Source organism: Ciconia boyciana, chromosome 7 (genome assembly GCF_034638445.1).
Source record: "Ciconia boyciana chromosome 7, ASM3463844v1, whole genome shotgun sequence".
Classification (NCBI taxonomy): domain Eukaryota; kingdom Metazoa; phylum Chordata; class Aves; order Ciconiiformes; family Ciconiidae; genus Ciconia; species Ciconia boyciana.
In genome coordinates this window covers 7,750,456-7,767,197 of record NC_132940.1, presented here as the reverse complement: position 1 = coordinate 7,767,197, position 16,742 = coordinate 7,750,456, and the positions used below count along the sequence as shown (strand labels likewise).

The 16,742-nt window shown below is 38.8% G+C and overlaps 1 protein-coding gene across 3 annotated transcripts in view; it reads left to right on the top strand.

Moving 5' to 3' along the window:
- Nucleotides 1-16,742, top strand: part of OSBPL9 (oxysterol binding protein like 9) — a 65,363-nt gene that overhangs the window by 20,563 nt on the left and 28,058 nt on the right. For 2 of the 3 annotated variants that reach the window (XM_072866388.1, XM_072866387.1), the window contains exon 4: nt 6,261-6,337. In XM_072866388.1, coding sequence (XP_072722489.1) covers nt 6,261-6,337 — 77 coding nt within the window. Of the gene's footprint in view, nt 1-6,260; nt 6,338-8,795; nt 8,965-16,742 lie in introns of those variants that run through there. The other variant, XM_072866389.1, reaches the window with a different exon arrangement.

The window sequence follows — 16,742 nt, the reverse complement described above, 5'->3', positions numbered from 1 at the left end:
AATTTTCCACTTTATTGGGCACTACTGATAAAATCTCTCTCCATTGAGATTAGTGGCAAAAATCCTATCGATCTCAATATAGTCAGAATTTCACCTCTATCATCTGGTTATCTGTGTGTAAAGATACTACATTAGTTCTGCACTTGGCTGAGAAAATACAGGAATTTTGCGTAAAAATCAGTGGAAGTTTTGTCAGAATGAAGGCTGCATAATTGACTCTATTGACTCTGTGGGTGTAATAGACTTTTTTTACTGAGTTCTGCCTGTAAGTAGGTCACAGTGAATGAAAATAAAATATGCATTTCACTTTGTGACAGTATGGTGTATTTATAAGTAATCTAGTGATTTTTTTTAACTAATTATTGAGGTTTTTCTTTCATCCTGATGCCCATGTAGATGCACACAGAAAAAAAAAAGCAACAGTATTCTAATTCTGAAGTGATATGTTTTGTATATTCTGTCTTCCAAGTACTGCTGTGCATGACCTAGAAATGCTAGTGGTAAACGCTGTATCGTGGAGCAGAGTTGTTAAACTTGTTTATATCTAATCTTTAGATGCTATCAAGCTTAGGCTAGAAAAAGTAATCTGTTTTATGCTGTACTTTAACATTTGGTATACATTATATAAACATGTATAATCTCTTCACAACAAAGTAAATAGTATAGAAACTCTAAATTACAAAATTTATTCTCTGTTTGGGAAATTAATAGAGGCTGAGAACATTTAATGTAGTTGCATTTCATTTGCCATCTTATCCTCATAGAATAGAACTTTTTAAAATCCCTGCCATACCTGACTTGGCAGTTTGGGAAATTCAGAGCTAAGGGACTATTTTAGGAGTTGTAAAACATCATTTTTCTGAATTACAGAAATTACTCAGTAGAAGCAATGATTCTTGTCTTTAGTACTTTTTTCATTCTATAATTTTCTCCTTGGTAAAATAATTGCTTTTCTTTCTTTGTCCCTCCTCTAGGAAAGAGTTCAGAAATTTTTTTAGTAAAAAATGGATGTTAAAATATCTTATGAATAAGCTCAACCAGACAGATCACAAAAATTGCTCATCTTTAAAAATATTATAATTATATTAAATCTCACTGTAATACAGTTACATACTTTTCAAGTGTGCTTCTCTGAACTAGTCATAAATAGGACTGTGATTGTGTTAAGTACCCTGTGATCATCTCAGACATGCCTGGGATGTCACAATAAATTATACAGGTACCTTTCGAAGGATGCGCTATAGACACAGGGGAGTGAAAGGTTAAGCATAGGAGAACAAATTGTAATCTAGCTCATAAATACTAGTTCTACTAGAAAGATGTAACGGTAGCTTAACTGACATAATCATGGTAAATTTGCAATGTTTCAGCCATTAATCATAGAATCATAGAATCATTAAGGTTGGAAAAGACCTCTAGGATCATCTGGTCCAACCATTTGATGATTCCAGCCTCTTGCATACAGCAGTGAATATATAGCTCTGTGTGGATTTAGCTGGTTCCATGTGTAAATGTTCACTGGTAAATTGCAGTAAAAACTGAGTTAATGATTCTGGCACTTAAAATAGAGAAAAGCACAGGGACTGTTACTGTTCTCTCAACTGCAGACGGTATTCATATTTTTGTGGATAGTTGATGCCCTAGTACAATTTGAATTTCAGCTGACAAGGTGACTATCACATTAACCCATGGTGACTATTAGCATTAATCAGACTAAGAACCACAGTGAATATTCATGTAGTGTAGTGGGCTCCTCTATTTAATTTCTTTTTCTAATTAAAGACATTTGAATCACTTATAAACAGCTGAAGTAACACCTTTATGTTTAAATGCCAGGTATTTCTCATGTAGATGTCTCAGTGTTTCTTATTTGTTTTTCTTAATACTGTTATTCTAGAGTCAGTCTAGGAAAATGTAACTTGTCTCTCTCTCTTGCCCCCTACCCTTCTTCTCTTTCTAGCAGTTTTGTGTCAGGAGGGACCAGATACCATTCTTCCATTTTTATATAAGCACAGATACTAGTGAAATTCCTTGGAATAGATAATAATTGCCTTATCCCAAATAAGTTGTTAGAAAGAAATTCTGGAGTAGCTTTCCCATAGGGATTAGGGGTGGAGTTTTAAAATGGAGCATGATCAAATCGTGAAAAAGGTTGGAGTGATTTCAGGGTACTTGAGACAGGAACACAGGACTAATGAGCAAGGCATTCTTGTCCCCTATCTGCTGAAGAAAGGCTCCAGCATTTGCTGATACAGAGTGGATATTATGTAGTATGCATCACAAACTTTTTAGCTGAAAAGATATTAGAGCTTTTTCTTTGGCCAAAGTTGCCCTCTTTAAATGAAAAATGGCTTGGATATCTAGCTTTCCCTACAGATGGGTGGATAATGATCTCTGACCATTGTGTGTAGATTTTTCTCATAAATTGTTTCTGAGTGTGTTGGCTAATCTCTTTTTTGAATGTTCCCATTGATTTTTTTTCATCAGTGATCTTTTGGCAGCTGTTCAGTTCTAAATTGCTTTTACCATTAGAGAGCTTTTAGTTGCACCTAATCTCACAGCAGCCATTTTGATTAGATTTAATATAACTTTTCTCACCGCTTGCTTTACTAAAAACTTCATCCTACTGTTTTCTCCATGGTTTTCTTAAAAGAGTGTATGGAGGAGAGCCGGGAGGATCTGCCGTTGATGATAGATGGTCTGAAAGTTAAACCACTGTCCTGAACAGAGAGTGCTTAAAAGGTTACAATGCTGTGTGTTTCTGTGCAGTAAGGAGTCTTCTCATGGCAGTGTTCCTGGATTTATCATGGCCGAGACTTTGTCTGAGTAGCAGGGTTGATGAGATTCATGTGTTCTACCTAAGGATTGATCATGCTGTGCCAGGAGTTTGCAATGTCTAGTATATGAGGAAAAAATACAGCTTTTTTCCTTCTGCTGAACCCTGGTAGAGCGAGCTATAAAAAGGGCTATTGGAGGAATAGAAGCTTCAAAAGTTTAGTTTATTTATGAGCATGGGAAAGCCAGTTTGGCTTTTGAACTGTACTGATTGGTTGGTTTCTAGGTCTTCCCTGTTGCTGTAAGCCTTCTCTGTTCTGTTCGTGCTTCATATACAAGTCTTAATGTGATAACCTTTATTAATGGGCTACTGTATATTGAGATTAGTATTTAACTAATACAGTGACCTCTTTTTGCTGGCAATATGGAAGGTCGTAGGAAGTCTGTTGCAATACAAGGATTAATTCACTGGTCTGCAGCTTGATTGTTCATTTTTTAGTTTAAATAATCATAGGCAAAAAACTTGAATACAGGATTTTGTATCCTGTGAATTACTTACTAGCTCCTCAGTGACTTGTACCCCAGTTCCTCAGTAAGATATTCTCTGGGACTGGGAGATGGTTGATTAAAATACCACAGAAAAACAGAAAACAAACCCAAGAAACCTTACACACATTGAAATATGTTAACCACTGCCACTTCGAACACACACTTGAAAAGTTGAAGTATTGATACTTTTGAAGTACTGATAGATTAATGACACATATAAAGGTGAACATATAAAGGTAACTTTATATGTTCACTGTTCAGTGGTGACTGGTCTAAGAAGCATAACCTTGATTAATATGTCTGTAAGGACTGGGCAAAGAGGCCTGTTCTTGATAAGCAGAGCCAAAGAAGCTAATAAGCATTAAAATTACTGTCAGAGGAAAATATGCCTGATTCTAATTGACTAATTCAGTAATTGAAATTACTGTTATAGTGTAAGCTATGCTGTGAAAAAGAACAGGGTGTTTTTGTATGTGCATGTGTGTACGTAATGTGAAAAGAAAAATTATAATTTGCACATTGCATAATATATTTGGCTTAATGCAGTCATCTGAGCAGAGTTCGTAGGGTTTCTGTCCCTTCATCCGGTCTAGTTTCACTGCATTATAAACTTGTCCTTCAGCTTTTCAATTAAAATACAGAGAACTAGTAGGAGGAACCCCTGTACGTTCGAAGTTCTTTGTAATGAGTTTTTGAGAGTATTACAGATGGCAAAATCCAGCTTTTTAATAGTTGCTGCAGTTCCTGCAGGAAAGTTATTTACCTGCTGTTCCAAGTCACATTTAATTACTTTAACTTCTTCCTACAGGCTTCCTTTGTGCATATGAGAGCACTTTGGGTAGTTACTTTCCCTTATGTGTAGTTTTTATTTGTGCAGGTTAATGGTATCATTACCAGAATACCTGTGGCAATTGATCACGCTTTACTATTTTAAAAGAACAATGAATAGGGATTCACTTGTAGTAACTGGGAAAATATGTATTTTTAAAAAAACTAGCTAGATTTCAAACTAGGATTTTACTTTTACCTTGCGTGTAATGGAAGTTTTGCCCTGCTACTTTGTGAGGCCACCTCATCAGTTAGACTCGGAGCAAGTTTCTATGTTAAAAAGACATTTTTACATATTTCTCACAAACACATAAATTGTCAATCCTTTCCTGATGGTTTTGTTAATTTGACATAATTAGTGTATATATACTGAAGTAAACAATGCAGTATGTTTATCTTGATATTGATAGGGTTTTCTTTGGGGAATCTAGAAAAATCTACAGCTTCCTCCTCCTAAAGGCAGGTGGCCATAAGAGAGAGATTCTTCTGTGGATTTCTGATTCTCCTTCCCTCATCCCTTCCTCTGGCCAATTAAATACCCTTTATAGGAATGGATGTGTGAAAAAGTAATAAATAATTTCCTAAAGGAGGGTTTATTTAACATATTTTGAAGACCTGTGGTGGTTTTGAGTACGGATGGGTTTGGGCTGCAGAATTCCAAAGAATAAAAGCAATGGAAACATCAGGGTGAGAAAGGGAACATTGAAAACAAAGCATTTTGAGGCTGTACATTTCAGTATAATAACTTACAGATATTTCCTCTGAACTCCATAACAAATAAGTCAGATAGGAATCTTAGTTCTCTGATTCATAATAGGTGCTAGCTCACTTAAGCTTTCCTTGCTTTTAGCAGGCTTCCTGTTTCTTTTAAATACCTTCCACTTGAATGAGGAACTAGAAACAATTGTCAATAACTATTCTAAATCTGTATATGGCCCAGTTTGTTTACAGTCTATTTAATGACTGTGGATTTTTCTCTTCTTTCTTCACCTGGAGTCCACTGACTCTGCTCCTGTGGGTTTTAAACACTTAGAGCACAGCAAGGAACTCTTTCAAACTAGCAAAGTAAAGGTGGCGTGTCTGTACCGGGGTAGCGGGGGAAGAAAAGCAGTATCAGGGGGGGAAAAAAAAAAAAAAAAAGAAGTGATGATAGTCTATTTTGATCTGTTCTTCATGCTCCTTCTCCAGCTCCTCTTCTCTTCCTTGTCCCCCCAGTCTTGAAAGCCATCCACTGCCTCCTTTAATCATCACTTAATATATTGCTTTCTTAACTATCACCATCTGCAACTGAGAGGCATAATCATCTTCTCTTGTCATTACTTCCTGACTTAGATTCTTATTTAAAACTGTATGGTGGTCTGTTGCAGAAGTATGAAAATATTATTGTGTGTGTTGTTGTTAACATAGGATTCAAGTTCTATTTAGTTTTAGAGTAGGATAGTCTGGAGTTTAAAAAATGTTTATTATATATTTCAGATTATTCTCTGTGCTTCATTATTCACACTGGTGACTTGTTAGAGTTGGTGTTTGTCCTGGCTTATGAATCCATACCTGAAAGGCTAACTTATTCAATGTTACTATGTCCACACTGAAGTAGAATTACTGGATAATTTGTTACATGTTGAACAGCTTCTCATAACTAAGAAAATTTTAAAATTACTTAATGAATTAAGTGAGGAATGTCTGTGCAAACACTCTTCTCATGTATTCCCCTAAAGACAGACAAGGGACAAATAATCACAAATAGCAATAATGCAGAACTCTTCTTATATTTATCATATTCTTATATTTATTTTTTTAATTTGACATATATGGTACAGAGTCATTAGTAGAATAAAATTTCTATCAAAGCATAAAAGCTTTTTGCATGCATGTTTATTTAAAACATCTCTCCAGTACCATAGAGTAGGTTAACACAATACTGTTACAGAGCTGTAACCACAGAGAAATAAACAGGATATTAAGACAACTGTGGAATTATGTCCTTGGTGACTTAACAAAGATAGTATGGTTTAATTTCCATATTTAGGGAGGACATCAGATCTGTTTGCTTATGGCTTTTAGTATGCTGCATATAATTTAACAATATCTTTTGAATACTTTTTCAGCTCGAGATGCTGATGAGAGAGAGAAGTGGATTCATGCTTTAGAGGACACCATTCTCCGCCATACCCTCCAGCTTCAGGCAAGTTTCACTTTTAACTTGTTTTACTTTCTTTTATTCAAAGCAATGAAATACAATGGCATGACTGCTAATATCAAACATACCTTGTATATACAACATCTGGCTGTTCTATGGCCTATACAGTCAGATACAGTATGACACAGTATAAGTACCAGAGATTAGGTTTGAGTCTTTGTGTTACTATTTTCTTGTCTTACCATCATGAAAAGTCAGAATATGACTTCTTCTTATTAACTCATATTTTTAATTGGTGGTTCCAGACTGATCGTTGCACATTTAGGTTTTTGTGGGGTTTTGTGGTGTTTGTGGGTGGTGTTGGGTTTTTTTTTTTTTTTTTGTGTGTGTGTGTGTTAAACTGGGAGTTAGTCCTTTTTGGGTCAAGCAGAATGAGACATCTGGAAGCCCGTTGTGTGCTTGTACACCACCTAATTTTGAAATTAAAATGAGATAGCAGCATGGAACGTCTTTCTGGATGACAAAAATGGTAAATAGCTTATGTTCGAATCCACTGTGTAAGCTGGATATTGGTAGTTTCCTGGTTCTGAAAATAGATGGTTGGACTGAGGATGGTTCTTAGCACTAGTTATCTAAGATCAGTTTCTGGCAATGTTCTGGACTTGGACATGACTATAAGGCTTACTAATCCTTTATTTTTGCTTTGGAGAGAAACCCAAATTCTTCCTGAAAGGGATTTTCTCATACTCGATTTGTACCACAAAGGCATCTGATGACAGTGTAGAAATCTTAAAACCAGGTGTTCATTATTTGTGTTGAGTAAAGGTTTTGTATGCTTTTGGAGTATGGCAAGAGAATTAGGTCTCTTAACGATTGACACTGTGTAAAAAAGATACATTAAAATGCCTAATATCACAGAAAGAGAAGAAGCTTATAAAGACTGATTTAGATGACATTTGCCCCATCTAAAGAGTTAGAACAAGCCTGAGTTTATCCCATCCAACTTTAGGCACTTGTGCTCTCTCGGTCAATTTACTTTAATTTCCTGCTAAACAGTGGTTTTCAACCTTTTTTGACTTCTTAAAGACCACTACAAATTTTCTAGTGGACAGCAGATCCCTGGATAAAAATTCAAGTTTGACAATCAGCTTTGTATCCCTAGTAACACGTCATGGATATTTTAGAAGTAATCTCTCCATCTGGACATGGTAGCTGACTGCAGACTGGAAAACTCTGCTCTGCAATGAGTGTGAGGAGACAGAGCTTATCTCGAGGACAACATATGGATTTAGAAGGGCTGAGCTGCCTCCCAAGGGATGCCTCTTTCCCCATCCTCTCCTTGGAGGCAGAAAGTGAATAGGTTAATGTAAGCAGTCCTATTTAGGGTATGAAATGAAGTAAAAGTAATCTGTGCAGTTTTCTCCACCTGGAAGACTTCTTATGGATTGGAGATAGAGAGTACAGAAATAAAACACCAGAATATACTGCGGTTTTATCAAAACGTACGCTTCCATGCTCTCTAGAAATTGTGATCGTAGTTTTATTGGCAGACATAGATTTCATGATTGCAGCTAATAATGGAACTGTTTCCTGTTACATAACCTGTTCATGTTCCAGGAGTTTTTCAAGTAAGTAAGGCATATTTAGGCAAAAAACCCTAAGTTAGTAATTTACCTAGTAGTGTTTGAGGGAATAATTAAAAATCTAGAACTGATTACTAAGAAACATATCCTTATCCCTCTTAAATATGTTCAGCATGGAGCGTAACACCTTGTGGGCCACTGGTGTGTGCTCACCATTCATTTTCAAGAACTGCTTTCAATGTGCTGGTCATACAAGCTTTTTGTTTCTGAGGCCCTTAATTTTAGACTAGCTGGAATACTGTTCACTTACACACCAGTTCAGGAACTGGCAAGGCTTGCAGTCTTCGTTGACACGAGCTGCTGAGCAGAGACTGATTTAACAATGGAACAAGACTATGCAAAATATCTTTCTTTGATGAGTTAGGAAGAGCCGTCTCGATAACTGTTCACCTGCCCAGCACTTGTGCCTCACTCATGGGATGTGCAGGCGGAACGAAGCAGCTCTGTTGAGCCTGGGCAGAAGTTACGGAGGCTGCCTGCAGGGCCGAGCACCGGCTGTCTCTCCAAGCAGAAACCCCTCAGTTACCCCTCAGACCCAGCTGGGTCCTGTTGGGCCTTATGAGCGTGCTCTCGACTCGGCCGCTGCTGAAGCCAGCGGTGCCTTTGACGGAGTGACCCCGAAGCCGCCTCCCGGGCACTCCGGGCCAGCGCGGAGCGCAGCGCCGCCCCGCCGGTTGGCCGAGGGGCCTCGCCCGCTCCGCACGGCGGCTTTTGTTCAGTGACGGGACGCGCGGCGCTGAGCCCGCCCTCGCCCCGGCCGGCCTGCCTTCACGGCGGGGCCGCCGCTCCCGGGCTGTCCCCTCTCCCGGCGACCGCCATTCTCCGGAGGGAGGGGCGCGCCCCGCTCGCCCACCAATCGGGGGCCGCCTTACTCGTGATGCGAGCGGCGGGGCCGTGGCTGCAGCCGGCGGGGTGCCCTTCCCTTCCCCGCCCCGCCGCCGTTGCTCCCCCCGCCGGAGGCGGAGCGGCCGGGGCCCGGCGGGCGGCCAGCCAGCCAGCCCCGCCGCTCCGCGCGGAGGAATGGCCGGCGTGAGTACGGGGCAGGGAAGGACGGGGGGGGGCAGGTGTCAGGGCTGCCGGGTGCCCCCTCCGGGGCAGGTCCCCAACCCGCCGCAGCCCCGCGGCGCCTCCCTGACTGGAAGCCGAGCGCTGCCTCCTCCCTGCGGCGGCCGAGCGGCTCTGGCCGCTGCCCTGCCCCTCCCGGGAGGCCGCTCGGGGCAGCCCCGGGGAAGAGGCAGCAGAGATCGGCGGTAGGCAGCCGCCCGGGGAGCGGAGCTCGGCAGGGAAGGCGGGCACGGGCTTCCTGCGCAGGGCGACTCGCGGAGTCTCCGGGAATGGCTTTGATTCCTTACCGGAGTGCCGCCGAGTTTCCGTGCGCCCTGCGTGCTTGGAGGGATGTTTTCATCCGGTTACAAGAGCCCGTTGTATACAAACACGCCTTGGCTTCAGTTAACATTTAAAACAAAACGCCACTTCATGCACCATGCACTTGATGTTCTTTTGCTTTCCTTTTTATCTGGACAATAAAGTCAAATGAGTTCTTTGGGAGGATTATTGGCTCAACGGGTATGGATGGGGGTTTGAGTGCTGTGGTTGAGATTATTTTCTGTAGGGGTATTTTCTTAGGTTCTTAGTTTCTGTTGCAAACAGAAACGTGGTTATCTGTCATGTAAAACCTTTATCCATCTGTTTTTGTCCAAAATGATACATCTTTTCTGAGTGTTTTTTTCAGATTTTCATGCTGCTTTCAGTCTGCCTGTTCTGTTACTGGAGCGTTCAGGTTTGGAAAATCAGACTTTGGTTAAGTTTTCTTCATAGTGTCAAACACACATCTGTTAGACATGAGAAGGTATACTGAAACCTAGGTAGTTCGTGTGTTGTGTGAACCAAATCAGAAAGGATAAGGAATCAATGCGAGGTGGAGAGGTGAAGTGGTGTCTGGGTGTCCTCTAGTCTGATTAGTCTTGCCAATTTTATTTTTGCCTAAATGTCCAACTGTGTTCTCCTTCAGTCTTTATAATGGAAGTGTTTTTGAAACACTTAAAAATAATTAAACACACCTTCCCCCAGCCTCTGCGCGCCCCACCCCCACCCCCCCAACTTGCAAGAATGAGCTACAGTCAAGGAACTGAGGAATAACTGAGTCATAAATATATAGAGTGAGTAAAGGGGCTGTACCCCCTAGCTGTCCAGAGGGCTGACAATTAGTAATGTTGTATTCAAATGAAATAAGAATAGGGTGGAAACATTTCAGATATGCCTGTAATCTAATTTCTCTGAATTTTGAAACTGAAATCTCTTCTTTTGATTCCTGTGTTTTTGTATGTTCTTATATAAAGGCATTACTAAAAATATGCGTAGTTCTTCTATTATTAGCTTTGTCTGTTGAAAAGCCCTTGAACAGTAGATGGTGCGATCGTATTGGAAGTACCATTCTGAATCCACCAGTGTTTTTCCCCTTACCCCTCCCAAGACACTATTGTTGTGGCATTACCAGGATAGTGGCTTTGCAGTGGTAGCACACCAGTTGCTTCATACTCACAAGAGATAAGTGGAAGGGTGTGCATGGCGCAAAGGGATATTGTGGCTTGGGTTTCTCATTTGTCTGGGCAGAGGTAGGAGGGTGATAAGTTATCTCAAATTTTCTTTTGTTCCTCACCGGCATCTTATGTCAACCAGCAACCCCATTCAGACAGGAAGTGCTTCTAGTCGTCTTGTTTAGCATAAATGCCCTGCTTTCCTCCTCTGTCGTTCAAGGGGCACCCTAGTGCTGTATGTACTTTTTGGCTCTGGAATTCTCCCATGTGAAAACGCCTCAAAGGTAACTCATGTCTTTTAGGACCCCAGTAACACAGTAACTTTCTTCTTTGATCTGAAAAGTGTAGGACCACTGTTAAAATATGAATGTACCTAAAAACCACCAGTAACTATAATCTTCTCATGCCTTAAGGGAATTCAGTAAAAAACAGAATAAACTTTACAATTCTAAATGGCTGAATGTATGCATGTATTCTGGTAGTGTTAGGATCCTATCTGTAGGAGTCATGCTCACCCTGAGCTGGAGGGATGAGCTTTGCCTTTTTTTTTTTTTTTCTTTTCTTTCCCCCTCCTCCTTCCTCCTGTTAGCTGAAGCTTTCACACTCATTCTTGCCTTAAATCCCATGTCTTGAAATGTACTTTTCCCCTCTGCTGTTCTAGTGCTGTTAGAGCAAAGATGTCTTTCATGCTTTCTGAGTAGATATGACAGTGATAATCCACATTAGAGAGTCTTTAAATACTTGCAGGCTACAAAGGATTTCCTACCCAAACTTATGAAAACCCTTCAGGTAATGCTCCAAACTATTTCAGCCTCTAAGTGGATTCATTGTAGAGACAAAGGAACTGAAATCACTGTCAGTAAAAAGGTGGGCCTTTTCTTACCACCATAAAAGTGAAAGGAATTTAAAAAAAAAAATTGCTCTGTAGCTTGATACCTCTGTAATTTAAACAAGATGCTTACTTCATAAATAGCAAATAGTAGGGTAAGAAGACTATATTCTAAGAAGTGAATCTGGGATGGTTGCTGTGAAGAGTGATACAATGGCTTAAACATTAAGAGTTACATCATGGCTTCACCAATACTTAAGAGTTGGTACTGCTGCTGGAAGCAGTCCTGTCTCGCTTCTCCTAGCAAAAGGGAAGAGGCAGTGCGGCAAGAATAGCTGAATTTGGAACTGGATTCAGAACTGGCCCAAATTAAAACTACTTTTCCTGCTGCCCTCCCTTTCCGAGTTTAGTTTTAACCCGGATTAGTTTCCACATTGCGTTGATTATGTGGCAAGGTAAATGTTTATGCTGACTCAAAAGAAAGAGTGGAGTTAGAGTGAGAACAAACAACAGGGGAACTGATTGGTTTCTCTTTACTTATGCTGGTGTAAAGTGTTTGTGAAACTGTGTTGCTAGTAGCGGTTCACTTAGTGTCACATTAACCAGGATTTTTGATGACCTTTCTAAAGCTGCAAACAAAAATAAAAGATAGAGTAAAACTTTCTTGTATGTTTCTTTTAAGTATATTATATTGTTACTCACTGGCTTTCCAACGCTGTTTCTAGTGTGAGTCAAGAATGTTTGCATAAAACTAAGAACAGCTTCTTTTAGGTTAAGAATATATTCAATATAGATGTGTTTCAAGTGCTGCTGGAAGGTCATAGAGTTAACAGGCATGCTGCCCTTTTTCAAATTTTCCTAACAAAGTAACTATGATAGTGAATAAGCATGTTAGCATGTGTGCATTATCTACATTCATCATAAATTATGTAGGTAAATGAATGGGACTGTAGGATATACTTAGTATTTGTGAGGTTTCAGAATTGTAACCTATGCTTTAGAGAGAATTTTACATCAGTATGTAAATACTTCTGTTTTTTGAACTCTGTTTTCCTAGAAGACCTGATAATATCTATAGCTACACAGTCTTTGCTAAGCATTTGGTGTTTTGCAAAGCAGAAATACTTTTTTTTTTTTTCCTTTTTTAGAAGTGCAATACTCTGACTGTTTGGAAGACTCGTATGCCTTCCAGAACTCACACATTTGTTTTTAAATTTATTTTGAGACATTTACATTCTGAGCTTTAAATATTGCTTAAAAATCTAGCAGAGGAAAAAAATATGGTTGTCTTTGCCACAAATAAAAAGACAAGAAGGTGCCATTGTTTAGTGGCTTACTAGTCAATTTGTTGTTTTTCTTCAGTTTTCTGTCAGTGATTCTTATAGGCAATGTCCCACTCGACAAAATCAGACATGCTGTAGCAGGGGATATGTTTCTGATGAGGTATTGTGGATGGAGGGGAAACACTTTTATTTGCTTCTTTAAACTAACTTCCACAAGATTTTTTTGTTGGACTTGGAATCCTAATTAGATGAAGAATATAGCATAAGTATCTTCAAAAAGATAAGAAAGTCTGCTCTGTACAGCTTTCTCTTTTCCTCCCCCAGTAAAGCTATTCTACAAGGACAGCTCTTGTCAAGTCTTTGCTGTTGCCTATATCTTTTTCTTTGTTTTCCTGCCTTCATTACTGTTCATTTTCCACAGAGGTTGTTACTGTAATGCTTTTATTTGAGAAATATGTTTGAATTTTTCTGGTGTGCTTCTTCTAAAGATGATGCAATCTTTTCATCCCATCCGGCTTTGAAAGAACTAGTTTAAATTAGGCTGGAATTACTTCTCAGCATGGACAAGTTTTGAATACAAATGCATTAGTGATATGCGTGACTTCTAATTTGGAGGACAAAGAAACAATATATAAACTCCCTTAGTGCTAGCAGTTCTGTAATGGAAATAAGGCTCATAATATGTATTTTTAATTGGGTTATATTTTGTTGTTGCCCTCCTGTTTACTGCCTCCAAAAAAAGGGTCGTGTATGAAGAGAATAATTTTGCAGGACTCCTAGCGTGAGAGTTCTTTACTCAACCCCAGACCAACATGTAAACCCTTTCCTAGGATTACCATCCTGTCTGCTCACTCCAAGTTACTGGGCATCATGCAGATCACACTGGGAGACCACTGACTGGGTAGGTCAGTGTGCTGCTGGGCCCCGCTTTCTCCTTTCTACTTACAAACATTAGGATTGGCATGTGCCCTATAGAGTCTGGTCTTTAAGCTTTTGATACGTCCTGAAGGGGGCATCCCAGGAGTTGTAGGAGGGAGGGAGGGATGAGGGAAAGAATGCTATGTTACCTTTTTCTCTTTTCTCTAGAGTTGTTATCAATACAGGTTTCTTTGTGGAGAGGAGTCAGATACCAAATGTACTGTTTTGGGAGGTGGTGGGCAGACTAGAAGTTATATAAATTACTTGCTTCTGCAGCTATTTCATCTGGTAATATAGCTGTTAATTCCTTAAAACCTACATGAACGCAGAGTAGTCATTATTTGAGGGGAATAAAATGCACTTACAGATAGATCTAGTTATTCAATGGCAAAACAGGTTATATTACTTTGGATTGGTACAGACAGCAAGAAAGAATCAGTGTATTTCTGAAGATCTAAAATAGTCTGGGTTCCTATTCTTTTTCGTAATTTGAAGATACTTATTTTAGAATCACAGCATAACTTCAGCTGGAGAAGACCTCTGGAAGTCACCTGGTCCGAGCCCCTTCTCATTGTGAGACCAACTTCTACGTTAGATCAGGTTGTCTGGGGTCAAATCCAGTTGAGTCTTGAACTCTGTCCTCCAAGGGTTGGCAGTTCAACAATATCTGCAGGCAACCTCTTTTGTCAGTTTATGAATAGGTGAGCAGCATATAATACAAGTTTTTCATAAAAATTTGATTACTAGTTCAGATGTGCAGTTTCCTAATTTACATGTTCAACAAGCTATTAAATGCCATTCTGTTGACTCTGTTCACCTGTTTCTTTTGAAGCCTCGTTTCCTATGTGGCAGGGGAGGGAAGAATGAGAAAGGGTCCCCTTTTTTCCTCTACTGTGTCTTTGGGTGACCAGATAATGAAGAAGTTAAGGATTTGTTATGCAAATCTGCACTTTGTGTATCTCCTTGTTCTAAATTACTGCTGAGTTTGAAATACTGATTGATTTTGTTTCCTATTTATACACTGTTTTTTTCTGTGCTATTGCTAATCTTGATATTTTTAACTTTCCAATTATCTTTTGGTTTTCAATTTTCAAACTATGTGAGAACTTACAATTATGAATCTAATCTCATATAACACAGACTAGTGTTTTTACTAGCACTTTTTTTAGTGCTAGTAAACACAGACTAGTAAATTTGCTCAGTAGGTTACCAAATTTCATCTAAACTGTCTTTGTACAAACCAAGAGCAAACTAGTGAAGTGCTACAGCTTTAAGTACCTGTGCTTCTTTTCAAAATTATTTTCATGTTTCATCTCTGTGCTATGTCAGCTTGACACTATACTTGGTTTTATGGCTTTCTCTTTACATTGATTGAAATTTTAACTTTCTAGTAGATCTTTTTAGGTCACAATTTTCACTCTGTGTTTGATGTGGATGTCTGCTCAGTTGTAACACTAAATGTTTTCATCAGCTTTTCCCTTAGTGCTAAGAGGCTGAAATTTAAGAATGGCATTTTATCTTTAAGCCACCACTAAAAATACCAGATTGTTACATATTAGTAATCATAGACTGATGACGGAAATAAAAATCAGCATTTTGATGCAGCATACAGATAGCTTGCACCATAAACTATATTTCTGTGTATAGTATCTATAGCAGAAATTTTCTGTGTAGTTCATGCAGTTTTGGTATATGAAACCAGATCTCCAGAATTTTTTTAACTGAGCATGCTAGACCATTTGCTGAAATGATGGTGTTGGTTGCTAGCTGTACAGACAATTCTGTATTCAACAAGGAAATAGAATACTAATTTCATATAGTTTCAGATCTACTTTCAGTGTAATTTAAACTTGACTAGTTTGAGGGAGTGTCAAAAGTTTCTTTATTGAGAGGACTTTCCCTTCTGCCTATTAGTGTCTTTTTGATAACTTGTTACACTGAGTGATTTTTGTCTCTTCTTAATTTCTTGGCATAGTCAAAATAGTTGCTTTCTTTTCTTCTCCTCCCTCCTCCTTGTTTCAAAACACTATTTCTAAATTTGTCTGGTGTGGACTGTCTAAAACAGGGTGAAGTATCTTTTTTTTTAATGCTGGTTTACAAACTAATCTGTATGGATAGATTTACTCACGTAGAACTGTTGTCAGTGGGTGTTAGTCTGTAGCACAGTTTAAGATTTGGCAAATGAATAAAGAATAATATCTTCTACAGTCAGTAGATGGCTTTGTGTTTTAGGGCGTGCATGATACTGTGCACACAGCTTGACAGGTATAAGAGCAAGTCATTCCTCTATTGCACGCAAGTGTTCACGTCTCTAAAGAGCCAGCAATAAAGCTCTTAATATGATGGCCCATCACCATACAAAAATAAACTATCTATATGGACAGAGCAAACAATGTCAAAGAAAATGTTATAGAATTTTACAAATATGGATTGCCCATCTTCCCCCATACAAAAGGTTTTTTCCCCACTGGCTGATCTTTACATATTCAGACTCTTGAGATTCTCAGCAGTCAAGACAGCACAGTTGATAGTTTCATAAGAGTTTGAAGTGAAGATGTCATATTTTAGATCAATGTGAATACAGGTGAAAGTATTTAGGCTAGTAGGAAAGTCTTGTGACTGCTGCGATGTTCTCAGGATTATGTTTCTGTTATAACTGATGTTTGGTTCTGTATCGGTCATGTTTTTTTCCTCATATATTTAACTTGCATTGTACAATTTTTCTAAGCTGGGAGTGCTTTAATATTTGTTTTGCAGTTCCATTTGCATTAAAGGTATTATATAAATAAACCTTAAATGTGTTTACATAGTGTATGTGCATGAAGTCAGAAGTAATCAATTTCAAGAATCCTCTCTTTTCTTTCCTGTAATTAAAGATGTGGTAACCCAGTGGGAGTTTGTTCAGGTCTTTAAATACATGGTTTATCAGTTTAAAGGTTGGGATTATGTTACATGCAGAAGCGTGCTTTGAATCTTATGTTATTAAAGGAAACAAATTTGCAAGCAAGAAAATATAAAAGTAATCATTCTCCTGGCACTAATAGTTCGTCCTTGTTGGCATATGTGTAACAAAATGTAAGAAATCAGATATAGTGACAGGGATGCAAATTACTATAGCTGTAAAGGAACTAGGGCAACCAGAATAATAATTTAGAATTTTTCAGCTCAAAGGTGGGTCCATATTTAAGAAGAGATTTAGCACTCATTAGTTCAGTTCTTGCCTACGAAGCTGTGAGTTGA